We start from the raw sequence: 14,223 nt of genomic DNA on the forward strand, positions 1-14,223 counted from the left end.
TGCTCTAAATCTGTTTTTATTTAATTTAATATAATAGTGTCTGGGCTAAAACAGAAATGAGCCATCTTGGATGTTTAAGATGTTGGAATTACTGAGATTCTTTCAAGTATCAAAATTTATTTTAACAAATTATTTATTTTGAATAATTATTTTAAATTTATTTTAACAAATTTAACAAAAGATTTAACAAAATCTTTCTAAGATACACTAAACATTCCATGCCTTCTTAAACAGATTACTGTTTGTTTAATATATTTTAACTCTTGTCAATTCGGAGCCATTATACTTGACTCACAGTCATCAAATTTTATATCATCCTATATGCATTGGTATCCTAATTGCTTATCAAACCATTTTAACTACTATTTGAATGATCCAGATTTCCTTTAAACTTTTGTATTTGCTTATTATATTTTTCTCCATTAGTAGAGATTTCTCATTCCTATTGGTATGCCTTACTTTGACATCCTTTACACTTCCTTTTTAATGTATTAACACCTATGTGATGTAAGCTTACAGAGTAATCTTCCTGAGCGGTATGTGTAAGATGATCTATAAGAATGGAGAAAGAAAATAATAAAATTTCTTATACTTTTTATCATATTTCTTAATGATTTATTTTACTTTATTTAAACCCCCTCTCCTCCATTGCCACCTGCACTTGCTGTCTACTCTATGTGTCCATTCACTGTGCCTTCTTCTGTGTCTGCTTGTCTTCTCTTTTAGGAGGTACTGGGAACCAATCCTGGGACCTTCAACATTGGAGAGAGTCATTCAGTTGCTTGAGTCACCTCAACTCTCTGGTGGTTGTGTCTCTCACTGTCTTTCCTCTACCTCTTTTTTTGGTCATCTTGTTGCATAAGCTTGTGGTGCGGGCCAGCTCACCTTCACCAGTAGGGCTGGGAACCGAACCCGGGACCCCCCGTATGGTAGACAGGAGCCCAATCACTTGAGCCATATCTGCTTCCCTATCTTATTATTTTTATCTTTTTAATTTCTAGCTTGCATCTAACAATTGTGCAGTACTATATGTTTATAAAATATAGATAAGTATTGGTTAATGCACTAAATTTTTTTTACTGCTAGAGCAGTATGGTCAAAGAATACTACTAGGCTAGAAAACTAGTAACTAAACTTGTAGATTTGTATGTAAAATAATAAATAGTATGGTATATGAATATATCTCAATAAAATTGCTTAATTTAAAAAAAGAATAGGTTCTAGATTCTCATTGAAAGTCTTATTCTTCCTAAATAAAACGTAGTTACTATAGCATTTCTGGAAGTTGTAGCATTTCATTGGTTGTTCGGGAGACTTGTTTCCTCCATTCTTCCTGGTGCTCAGAATGTACTGTCTGTGTAGATGACAGACTAAACCTGGGCCTTTTCTTTAACCCCTATAGACATCTGTTAAATTTCAAAACAAAATTTTAAGCTTTCAGAAAGTATATGTTTGTAAGTAGTTTCATAGTACCCAAGACAATTGTTATATTTTTTGAGGCCAAATTAATTTGCCATTAATTGTAACATTAGAGTGCTATTAACTTAGTCCCAATGTAAAATTCTGATTCTGCCTTGCTTTTTTTTCCCATTGATTTTTTTTCAAAATAGTACATGCACATGTTTTGTTTTTTGTTTGTTTGTTTGTTTAGGAGGCTACTCGGGATTGAACCCAGGACCTCATATATGGGCAACAGGTGCTCAACCACTGAGCTATAGCCACTCCCCACGCACATGTTTTTTAAGTAGTTTAAAAGTCAAATAGTGCTAAAAATACTTCAGCTTTGAGTAATTGCCCTCCAGATCAAGCTGTATTTCTGGACCTTCTACTTGTTGACAACCTGGGAATTCCCATAACATCTATCCTTTGTGGCATCTCTTGGGTCTTTAATTGCATGTTTTCCTTTCTCTGGTTAATTTCTCTGTTCATCCTTCAATATTTCTTTTAAAAAAGATATATATGAGAGATAAATGATAAATGGGAAACTGATGGATGGATGGATGGATAGATGGAGATTTTGCATGTCTGAAAATGCCTTTATTCTACCCTTATATTTGATTGACAATTTGGATACAGAATACTAGGTTGAAAACATTTTCCCTCAGAATGTTTAAGGCATTGCTCCTTTGTCTTCTAGTATCCAGGTTTTGAGAAGATGTTATTTTCCAATATTTTGTATGCTATTTGTTTTTTCTCTTTCTTAGAATCTTCCTTTTTATTCTTCGTGTTCTGAAATTACACAATGATGTGCCCTTTTCATTTATTATACAGAAAGTTTAGTAGGACACTCATTTTGGACCTGGAAATTTTTCTTGTATCTTAGATAATTCCTCTTTATTTTCTAATTTCTCTTTCTGGACCTCCTTTTTCCTTCTTTTTCTTTCTTTCTTTTTATAGGAGCCTATTTTTTTTTTCATAGATCTCTTAGAGAATATTATAGTTTCTTTGTAGTCTTCTGCTATTTGCTATAATCTCTGTGTATTTTAAGTTTGTGTATTTATTTTGTTTGTTTCACATTGTAAGCTTTCCTTAAAGGTCTGATAATCTACTTTTTGCCCATTCATATTTGAATGAGGCCTAAAAAGATACTTAGAAGACCTGTGTGGGCTTCTCCAAAGAATTCCCTAGTGGAATTCTCCAAAGAATTCTCTTGATAGGAGGTTTAAGCCTGATTATTAGTACATTAGAATTAAGTGAGAGAAGGGAAGATGAAGTTAACAAGGTAAACTTCCTTTACTCTCCATATTTTTAGTCCAGTGCCCTAACCCTCCTTCCCTCTTGGCCTCATGTCTTGATCTCTCCAGAGGTCAAATAATAAACCTCATGACTCCTGTAGAGATTGAGGAAGGTTGGTTACTGGCTGTGTTGGGTTGGGAACCTGGGGATCTAAGTGTTTTGAAGATTTTCTAATGATCCTCCTCATTTCAGCCACATCCACCCCTACTTTCTTGTTCCAGGTACCTCCAATTTGTAAGCTGTTTTCAGGATTCTTCACTCCAGTCACTTAACTTTTCAACTACAACCCTCACTGCAGTTAACAAAGCTGAGGAGGTGCAAACCTAAGTCATTTGCCATTGATCTATTTCTGTGTTCCTATATTGTAGTCTTCCAGTTTCATAGCAGATAGAGTTTGGTTTTTATTTTTGTTCTTATTTGTTTGGAGTAATTGTTAAGAGAAGAAGGGAGTAGAATCACTTTTATTCAATTTTCTTTAAATCTAATCTAATTAGAATCTATAACTGTATCTATATTTATAATACATGAAGTTTAAAAAGAAGGTTTCATAGTCCAGGCAACATTTTGTTTTTAATTTGGCTTATTTTTAAATATATTATGTATATATCTATAAATATATGTTCATATGCATTGAGAAGAATCTGTAAGTTTATATACCAAAATAGTAATAGTTGTTATCATGTGGAAGAGTGAGATGTGTGAAGGTTTTTTTATTTTTTATTTTTTTGATTTTATTTCATTTTGTTTATGTGTATTTGTGATTTCTATAATTACCTTTATTATTTGTATATTTAAAAACAAAGGTTACAGAGTTTCCTGTCATTTCAATACTAAAACTTGTTTCTGTATTTATTTTCAGATTAATGAAATATATCGTGTTACTGTGTTTCACTAAATTTTTAAAGGCTGTGGGACTTTTTGAATCATATGATCTCCTAAAAGCAGTTCACATTGTTCAGTTCATTTTTATATTAAAACTTGGGTAAGTGCATAAAGCTTTTTTCCCTGAATGTTTTTTTATTTCTTTGAAAATCTTATTTTAACTGAGTATGTTTAGGAAATTTTATGTGGACTATTTTGTGCAAATTAGTCCTCGTGACAAGTATTTGATTAAAAAAGGAGAAGAAAACCTCAGGTTAAGGGTACAAAGAGACTGATAGAAAGGGGCTTATTGTACATTAATAGCTTCCAAATAATAGACTTTTACTTTAATTTGTGTTAATGAGATTTTTACAAATTTCTTTTAATGTCTGACTTAAGAGAAATCTGTTGGATTCTTCTATCTGGGACAGCCTAAATCTACAGTATCTCATATCAGATAGCCTCTGAAAAACTCCACTCTACAATCATGAGAGAATGAGAATGAGAAAAGAGCAAATATTGTCTTAGTATTTTTATGAAAATAATTTTGATGTCACAGACATCCTGAAACAAGTCTCAAGGACCTCAGGGATTCCACGACCATACCACTGGGTAACCCAATCTTCCAGCAGGCACAGAAGGAGGCACAAATGATCCTTATTTTATTATAAGTTAAACCATGTTGGACCATATTTATTATGCATTCCCTTCACAGTACAGGGTCGTCATATAGTGTGAACTTCAGATTTTTCTGCATATAGTAAGAAATTCTTTCTAAATAAAAATTCTCTGGCTCCCAGGATTGACAGCTACACCCTGTGTGTTAATAAAAATCTGTTAAAGACTTTTGGAAGTATAATTTTGATAGTTAATGAAAAATGATCTTGACTTGGAAATTTTAAGCACCAGTTGTACGCATTTTTATGTAATTGTTTTGGGAATGTAAAAGGTAGGGACATATTTTATAATTAGTACTTTCTTCATTGAATTTTGGAAAAGATATAAATTACTTTCTTTGATATTAAAAGTATAAAGAAATACTGAAACTCCTTTTGTGGCTTATAAATTGGTTCTAAAGGCAATTCCAAAAGAATTCCCAAATGTTCCAATGGAAGCCTTATTAAAATAAACATAATTCTCCAGTGTGAGTTCTTTCGAGAATAATATGCCTTTAAAGTCCTAGTATCTTTAAAATAAGTATCTATTTAAAATGACACTGTTTAATAGTGACAAATATTAATACACTAATGTTTCAATATTCATATTAACAGGACTGCATTTTTTATGGTTTTGTTTCAAAAGCCATTTTCTTCTGGGAAAACTATTACCAAACATCAGGTGAGTTTTTTGCAAATCCTTTATCCCTAGCAACTTCCCATTCTTTGGGTCAGGATACAATACTCAAACAGGGAAATTTTTTTTCCAGTTTTTTTTTTTAATTGTCTTTTTTTTTTAAAGATACATAGATCACAAAAAAAAACATTGCATTGGAAAATGTAAGAGGTTCCCATGTACCCCACCCCCCACCCCACTCCCACAAACAGGGAAATTAATGAATGATATTATTTATGCAGCAAAACATTTCCACAGTTAACTTGCTCTTGATTTGAATACTGTCTTTTCAGAATTAAAACTTCAAGAGTAAATGGTAAAGTGCAAAATTATTAAACTGTTTACAAATGCAGAATAAGGTAGAAAAATTTTAAAGGATGCATATAATTATTTTCTTTAATACAGGCTCTTTATTCTGAAAGATTCACAAATTATACAGGGAGACATGGCCATGAGCCTAGAACAGATATCACTAGGAGGCAGGTATAGCATAAGGATTAAGATTATGGCCTTCAGAGTAAGACAAATTCATGTTTTGTCTGTTTTACTTACTGGTTCTTACTTCGGGCAAGTTACTTACTTTCTCTCTGCCTTAGTTTTCTCATCTGTAAAATGGAGGTATTAATGGCTTCTTAATGGAGCTGTGAGGAATAAATGAATCAATAAATGTAAAGTTCTTAGAATATTAGCTGGCACATACTGAATATGCAAAACATATTACTTGCCACCCTCATTGTTGTCAGGATTCCCTTTAGTCACCTAATATTTAAGATTCACACCAGAAATACCCTGCATTCTGCATAATTGGCTTACATTATCACCTCTTTAAATCTAAGAGTTGTACCCCACTACGTGTTTGTTTTAAACCACAGCTAAAAACTTTTGCCATGGTTTTTTTAATCAGGCTAATAAATTTAAGTATCTTTGTTTTAGAGACCAAGAACCTCACCAGGAAAAAATTGTGCTCTGTAGAAAAAGATTTCAGGATCTAGCATACCAGAATATAGATAACAGAAAATAAAATACTGCCTTGCAAATCTAGATTTAGCCATGGGATCTTCATATTTTCTATTTAATTTCAAAATATGTAATCATTAACCTTTAAAATATTTACGTGTTACCATTATTACTTTTCCATCTGTGTTTCACTTAAGATTTTGAAATATTTAGCAAAACATACATAAAAACAGACGTAACTGAGATTTTTAATTTTTGTTTTCATTCATAGTGGATCAAAATATTTAAACATGCAGTTGCTGGGTGTATCATTTCACTCTTGTGGTTTTTTGGCCTAACGCTTTGTGGACCACTAAGGTAAATAAAAATAAGTGTTTTGACTGTTTTTTCTATTTCTTCATTTTGAATATAATTTTGTTCCATTATATTTTGAGTCAAATATTTGTGCAAATGCTTCTGTCACTCTTGTAGCATTGGATACAATTCAACAAATATATAATATAATTCAACAAACAAATACTAAGTACCTGTTTTGTCTGTGGACTACTTCTTTGGTAAAAATCACATCAATATATTGTTCATGGTCTGTCATAGATATTTTACTGGTTAGAATCCAAAGAATTTCAAAACTTTTTAGCATAAGTTGCATTTTTAATCATTTATTGGTAATCCCTGTAGTAGCTGATTTAGAAGCTGAAAGGTCTAAAGTGGTAAGTAAAATCAACCAATAAGTAGGAGAGCAAAATCTTTAAAAGCATTTATCTTTTTTGTAAAACTCTGCAAGTGCCCTGGTACTCACAGAAAATGCTTGAAAGGTTTGGTTTTAAATAGATGTCTTGGGCATAGTTATCAAATTAAAGGTGGGTTAAGATATTACTCTTCTTTCATATTCTCCTAGATGAGAGATTCATAACCAGGAGTCCATGGACCTAAGGGGACCATGGAAAGATTTCAAGGGGTCTGTGAGCTTGAATTGAAAAAAATCAACTTATTATCTTTATTTTCTCTGACCTCTAACTGAAATCTAGCATTTCCTTCACTTAGGAATATATGCAATCAATTACAGTAGTAGTCATTTCATATCACATTACATGTCACGTATCTCAAAAATCCTTTCACTCATACATCGAAATTACAGTAGTTTTTAGGCCCCACGTTGGTTGAGTATCATAAAACTATCTGCCACTACATTCTGAGAAGGGGTCCGTGGTTTTCATCTGACTGGAAAGGGGTCCATGAAACAAAAAAGATTAAATACCCCTGTCCTATAACTATATAGAATAATCTTTTTTGTGCAAATCTGCCAGCTCAGTGCAGTGGGGGAGGGATGGGCATAATGCCTAAGGTTTACTCAGTTTAACAGAAATTGTAACAAGCAGCTGTGTGTAAGGACTCTCTTTCCCTCTAAAGGAATTTAGTTACTGGGTAAAAAGTATAAGGAATGGTATGTTGGTGTGGGTGAGGAGGGAATATAAGGATAAGGAGTAAGGTGAAGAATGCTCTGAAGAGTTCTCACTTGGGTTGCTGAGGTGCCAGAGTGGAGAGTGATGGGTGGGAAACACTTTGTGAAAATTCCTTTCCCCTTTCCCAGCCAATAGAATAGCTTCTGGGTTTGGGTCCTTTTGGTTTATTTGCTGTGTGCCTTGTCAAAGGCAGACTATGCATTTTTTGACTTTGAGGAGAGCTTTTTTGATTTATATTTGAGTATGATTGGGTGATAGTGTTGCTTGCCATTCTAATATTCTAATTTCTTAATCATGAAATTATGTTTTGATCCATATATTTTTAAACCATTGCCCCTATGTTTTAGGATAGGGAGGGAATCAGGGGAAATACTTAAAGTCTTACTTGGCTCCTTATATAGTCATCAACTTCCTTCCCTTAGAACCCTTCACCACCACCAGTACCTCTACTACGACTGCCCCTCTTTTTCTTTTACTAAAACCACCATGTAATTTTTTTATTTGAAAGACTTCTTTGCTGTTTCATAGTCTGTCTTATTTTAGATTAGTTTCATCCTGTTAATATATTTCTTTCCTCAGATTATGATCTTCTAAATATTAATAGAAGTAAAGTTATCACTGGTATGTTCCCATTACAGAGTTCTGGGTAAAAAGGGAAAAAAAGAAAATTTATATAACCAGTAGTTGAACATGCATTTACTATATTTAGATCCTTTTGCCTGGTGATAATGGTTGTTTTGTTTTTTTTAAGAAATATTTCATACATATAAGATAGTAAATAATAAATATAAACATGTTTAAAGATTAATAAAATGAATCCAACACTGAGCACCAAAAATAGAATGTTACCAGTACCTTTGAAGCCCTGTGTGCCCCTCCTATCTTTGGATGTAAACAGCATCTTAAGTTTTGTTTTTCATTCTCTTGTTTTTCTCTATCGTTTTACCACATATGAACATACTTCTTTAAGAAAAAAAAGTTAAATTTTGCAAGTTTTTTACTTTATAAAAAAGAAGCTATGTTGCATGTATTTTTCTGCAGCAAGTTTTTTTTAATTCAATGTTGTATTTGAGATTCTCCATTTTAATGCATTTATCTATAGTTCATGTTTTCATCTCTTTTTTTTGGACTATAATTCACATTAAGTATACTGACATTTCGTTTTCACAGCTGTGTAGTATTCCATTGAAAGAATATACTCTAGTTTATTTATCCATTCTCCTATCAGTGGACATTTAAGTTGTTTCTGGTTTTAGTTACTACAAGCAGTGTTTCCTGGTGTGCATATACAAGAATTCTGTATGTCAAGATCCTAAAAGTGGTATTGTTGGATATTTGTAGCGTCAGTCTTGCTAAGTTATTTAAGAGATAATGCCAAAATAATTTCCAAATTTTTTTATATTTTCATATTGTTTTGTGAAATAAAGGGGAAATGTTTATTTTCTGTTAATCAAGTTGAATTCTTGCTTTGTGATAAAGATCAGCTATAGCTCATGAATGATGTTTCATTTTTGTAGGACTTTGCTGCTATTTGAACACAGCGATATTGTTGTCATCTCACTACTCAGTGTTTTGTTCACTAGTTCTGGAGGAGGACCAGCAAAGGTATAATTTTCCATTTCTCAGTTACTTAAAAATTTAAAATATACATGTAAAATATATTAAAGCAATAAGATAGAATCTTTTACCATTTAAAAGATTGCAGTGGGTAACAATGTAGCTCAAGAGGTTGAGCTCCTGCCTCCCATACGGGAGGTCCCAAGTTCAGTTCCCAGTGCTTCCTAAAAAAAAAAAAAAAACAAGTAATAAGCAAAACAAACAAAAAAAACAAATCGGAAGCAATGTGATTCAGTGGTCAAGTGCCAACGTCCACATATGAGGTCCCAAGTTCAATTCCCATCCACCAATACCTAAAAAAAAAAAGAATGCAGAGTGTGGTTTTTGTACCAATTTTAAGTTTTTTTCACTTTCTATTTTGAAATTATTATAGATACTTAGGAAGTTGCAAAAATAATAATATACCTGCACATTTTTAAAATACAGAATATATAGTGATGTTAATTAAATTGATTTTACACCTATCATTCTGAAATATTTCCCTAAACTAGACTAGTATGTCCTTTCTCTAATTTTCTTTTGCTAAAATATTTTTCCTGAAATGAGAACAGCTTGAAAAGTTTATCATCTTTTCAATGCTTTACACCTTTACTTTGTGTTAGAAATAACTTTGATAATTTTCTTGACATGTCCTCTTGGTTCTTTTTCCCTAGAGAAGTGTTAACTGGAATATTCATATTATTATAAATTAACTGTCTCTTCTATTCCTGCGTGTTGTAGAGTAAAATAAATCCCTACTAATTATTCTTTAGCTACTTGGGCTTCTTAACCAGAAGTAAAATAACATTTAGGAAGGTTAATTCTGTAAATAGCAACAGTTTGTGCATAGAAACATGCCTAGCCAGATATCAGTAAGAAGACAATTGAAGTCATCAATATTATGTGTCTTAAATGTCCTTAAATTATCCTGCAGAATTTGCTGGAGCTGTTCACTTTGATATTTTACTGTTAAAACTGTATAAATTTTTATTATATAATATAAGGTGTTTAATTTCAGATCCTACTGTTTTTCTTTTTTTTTCTTCCCTCTCCCCCCGCCCTGCTGTTTTTGCTGTCTGTGTCCATTCATTGTGTGATCTTCCTTATCCATTTCTCTTTTTGTCTTCTCTTCTCGATTCACCACGATACATCCTGGGGACCTCTGATGTGGAGAGAGGTTCCCTGTCAATTGCTCCACCTCAGTTCCTGGTCTCTGCTGCACTTCACCTTGACTTTCCCCTTCTTCTCTCTTTTGTTGCATCATCATCTTGCTGAGTGACTCACTTGCACAGGCAGTTGGCTCACTGTGTGGGCACTGGCTCGCTACAAAGGCACTGGCTCAACGTGCAGAACACACACGGGCACTCACTATGGGCACTTGGCTAACCGTGCGGGCATTGGCTTGCCACATGGGCAATGGCTTACCACGCAGGCACTCACGTGGGCACTCAGCTCTCCATGCGGGCACTCATGGGGGCACTTGGCTCACTGCACAGGTACTCGGCTCTCCACACAGGCACTTGGCTTGCCACACGGGCACTTGCATGGGCATTTGACTCACCATGTGGGCACTCCAGCTCCCTGCATGGGTACCCACATGGGCACTCGACTCACCGTGTGAGCACTTAGCTCACCCTATGGGCACTTGGCTCACCACTCGGGCACTCCGCTAACCATGCAGGCACTGACTCGCCACACAGGCACGCTTTCTCTTCTTTTTCACCAGGAGGCCCCAGGGATCAAACCCCAGTATTCCCATATGGTAGGCAGAGACCTTATCACTTGGGCCACATCTGCTTCCCTACTACGATTTTTCTTAAATGTATATTTGAAAAAAATGCTTTTTTTTGGCATTTGTATAGTCATGGCCTTAATCACCTCCTGAAAAAGCCTTCTTCATATTATTTTCTTTATTTTCAGACAAGGGGAGCTGCATTTTTCATTATTGCTGTCATCTGTTTATTGCTTTTCGACAATGATGATCTCATGGCTAAAATGGCTGAACACCGTATCCTTTTGCAATAGACAAGAGTTAAAGTTTTGCAGAAAAACAGAAGACTAGTGGAAGGGGGAACAGGGACAAATGAATTAAACTGCTTAATAGGAATGAAACTTTCATAATAGATAATCTAAATCATTATTCAAATAATGAATAAATTCTAAATTAAAATTTTTAGCATCTCAACAATTCATAAATTTAAGAACATTGAAAGAATATTTTAGAATATCTTGATGCTAAGAAACAATGATGATTTGCCACACAATATAACAATCTCTTTACACCCTTGTGTGTTAACAGTTCAAATCATTTTAAAATCTATGGCAGTTATTAAATATAAACTTTTTTTAATTAAATGAAAAACCTTTACTATTGTCTTGCCTGAAAGAGAAATTCAAATTCTTTAACTGGTTTTACTCTCTTGCTCTAAATTATTGTTATAGCTTAGCTACTTCTATAAATCCAACTTCCCAGGCAAATATATCTACTCATTTTTTCCCATCCATATACCTTTGTCCTGTCTATTCCACAGAATTGAGAATACCAGTTTAATTCTGGTTACTGAAACTCACTTCCCTATAACTTATTAGTAATAGCTAATAATAATTTACTTTGTTACAATGCATGTGATCACCTACTCCTTTTGCCACTACCATCTTTTGCCTGTTTCTTCCTGTACTGAGGCTTATGTCATCAGTATCTTAGAAAACAGATTTAGGACTGCTTTTACATGTCATTCTAAAAGGGAGCTTTAATTACACTTGGCAGTAGTGATCACAGAGATTCCTTACTCTTTTTCCTTTGTCGTATGTACAATATGCCTGCATGTGTTTTATTTAAATTAAGTACTAAAATTTAGCAATTGTATCTTAAGTGTTGTGATAATTGTCTTGGAGCAAACAAAAGAAATACAGGCCATTCCAATTTATAAGTCATGTCCCAAAATTACATTTTAAATTACAGGGTGTTTTGTTTTGATTTCAAGGTGAACATGTTACTGAGGATAGTCAGGTTTTCGGTCCCCAGACTAGTCTATATTCAATCCAAAACAATGTAGCTAAAATTTCAGGAAGACTTCAGGATCCAAAGAGTTAATATTTGGAATATTTTCCTTTACTCCAACTCACTTAGCTGAAGGGCATCATGACAGTGCTTTAACTCACATGCTTTACACAGCCATTGCCTTCCTAGGTGTGGCAGATCACAAGGTATGTTCTTTTCTTTGTGGCTCTTAACAAAAGAGTCGGAAAATTTACAGCAACTATAACTTTATAAATGTGTTTAAAGTATTTTCTGTAATTTGCAATATTCCCTCCCATATAAGTAGTTACATTAAGCAATTTGGTATATGGAAAGAAATATATTAGTTCCATTTCTTCAAATGTCATATATTTAAGGATTGAGTATTGAACTGTGCATGTTTCTGAAACTTATCTAATTTTACTTGTAGGGTGGAGTATTGTTGCTAGTACTGGCTCTTTGTTGTAAAGTTGGTTTTCATACAGCTTCCAGAAAGCTCTCTATAGATGTAGGTGGGGCCAAACGTCTTCAAGCTCTATCCCATCTTGTTTCCGTACTTCTCTTGTGCCCATGGGTGGGTGTTCTTTCTGTCACAACTGAGGTAAGAACAAGAATTTGTTGATAATAAATAAAATGAATTGTTAAGGCTTATAACTTTTAGTTCAGTACAAAGTATTTTATTTTAATTTGAAGTTGAGAGTGGTTTAAATTATCTGGGTTTTTTAATTGTTTTGAAAATTGGGGAAGTTAATTTTATTGTTTATAGAAAATACAAATGGAATACTATTACTTTTACATATCCCTCATATTCCTTAAGCCCAAAGGAGTCAGTTGAACAAAGAATTAAATACCTACCATGTGTTAGGCATAAGAGTTGTGGTTCACCAAGTATTTATATAACTATTAAATAGTGTTTTTGTGTTTTAATACTTTGGGGAATACTGGGGGAAATTTGCAGATATCTTATGGCTCTTATATGTTGGCATTTATAAATCATGTTGAAACCTGACTATGTTGGTTTATACATAAAGGCAGTAACTAAAACATCTTATAAAATGTGAGCCTTATACCCATATAGTATTGACAGTTTTTTGTGTTGTTGTTATTTCTAGAGTAAAGTCGAATCTTGGTTTTCTCTCATTATGCCTTTCACAACGGTTATCTTTTTTGTCATGATCCTGGATTTCTATGTGGATTCCATTTGTTCAGTCAAAATGGAAGTTTCCAAATGTGCCCGCTATGGATCCTTTCCTATTTTTATCAGTGCTCTCCTTTTTGGAAATTTTTGGACACATCCAATAACAGACCAGCTTCGAGCTATGAACAAAGCAGCACACCAGGAGAGCACGGAACATGTCCTTTCTGGAGGAGTAGTAGTGAGTGCTATATTCTTCATTTTGTGTAAGCATTTTTTTCCTTGTTTTGACTTGAACTTATTTATTCCTGTGGATTGTGATGTTCAGATAATTTCACTGATTTGGGAAATTGTTCATTGTTTTCATTTAGTGCTCACAGTTACTGTGTTGGTTTTGGTAACTTAAACTTTTAAAATTTTTGTAATACTCCTCTTTTTTCACATTGTAGCTGCCAACATCTTATCAGCTCCCTCTAAGAGAGGACAGAAAGGTACTCTTATTGGATATTCTCCTGAAGGAACACCTCTTTATAACTTCATGGGTGATGCTTTTCAGCATAGCTCTCAGTCAATCCCTAGGTTTATTAAAGAATCACTAAAACAAATTCTTGAGGAGAGTGACTCTAGGCAGATCTTTTACTTCTTGTGCTTGAATCTGGTAAGATTTTTAAATATTAGTGACATATCTTAAAAGCTTAATATTTTGATTTTGATAGTTTTGGTAATTTTAGTAATGCCCAAATTTATGATAGTGATGGGCTAAAATTTATATTTTCTGTAAGTAGTAGCAAGACTAATTTTCAAACTACCTAAGCAAACAATTTTTGAGACATTGTTAAAGTATTCAAATCAGTAAATATAGTAATTTTTAAAGATTTTTATCTACTCTTTATAGGATCTCACTACCAATCACTAATTGCTAACATTTCAAAACCTAGTGTATTGATTATTACAGATATATAAACAAAGTTATCTCCTTTTAAATTGTTTATAAACATATCTGACAGTGAAATCTTATATATGATTTATGTGAAATAAGATTTCCAGTATAAGTTGCAGTAACAAAAAACAGTTATATGATTTCAAGTAAAGGTTGGGTAATTAAGGGTTGAAATCCTCATAAT

General features: G+C 33.3%; 1 protein-coding gene across 2 annotated transcripts in view; it reads left to right on the forward strand.

The window, feature by feature from the left end:
• SLC30A5 (solute carrier family 30 member 5) overlaps positions 1–14,223 on the forward strand; it is a 52,763-nt gene that overhangs the window by 23,929 nt on the left and 14,611 nt on the right. For both annotated transcript variants that reach the window (XM_058309614.1, XM_071208389.1), the window contains exons 2-10: positions 3,596–3,718; positions 4,869–4,935; positions 6,158–6,243; positions 8,867–8,954; positions 10,866–10,953; positions 12,076–12,152; positions 12,395–12,565; positions 13,077–13,365; positions 13,549–13,757. In XM_058309614.1, the coding sequence (XP_058165597.1) occupies positions 3,596–3,718; positions 4,869–4,935; positions 6,158–6,243; positions 8,867–8,954; positions 10,866–10,953; positions 12,076–12,152; positions 12,395–12,565; positions 13,077–13,365; positions 13,549–13,757 (1,198 nt within the window). The remainder of the gene's footprint in view (positions 1–3,595; positions 3,719–4,868; positions 4,936–6,157; positions 6,244–8,866; positions 8,955–10,865; positions 10,954–12,075; positions 12,153–12,394; positions 12,566–13,076; positions 13,366–13,548; positions 13,758–14,223) is intronic.

This window comes from Dasypus novemcinctus, chromosome 2 (assembly GCF_030445035.2).
Source record: "Dasypus novemcinctus isolate mDasNov1 chromosome 2, mDasNov1.1.hap2, whole genome shotgun sequence".
NCBI lineage: Eukaryota > Metazoa > Chordata > Mammalia > Cingulata > Dasypodidae > Dasypus > Dasypus novemcinctus.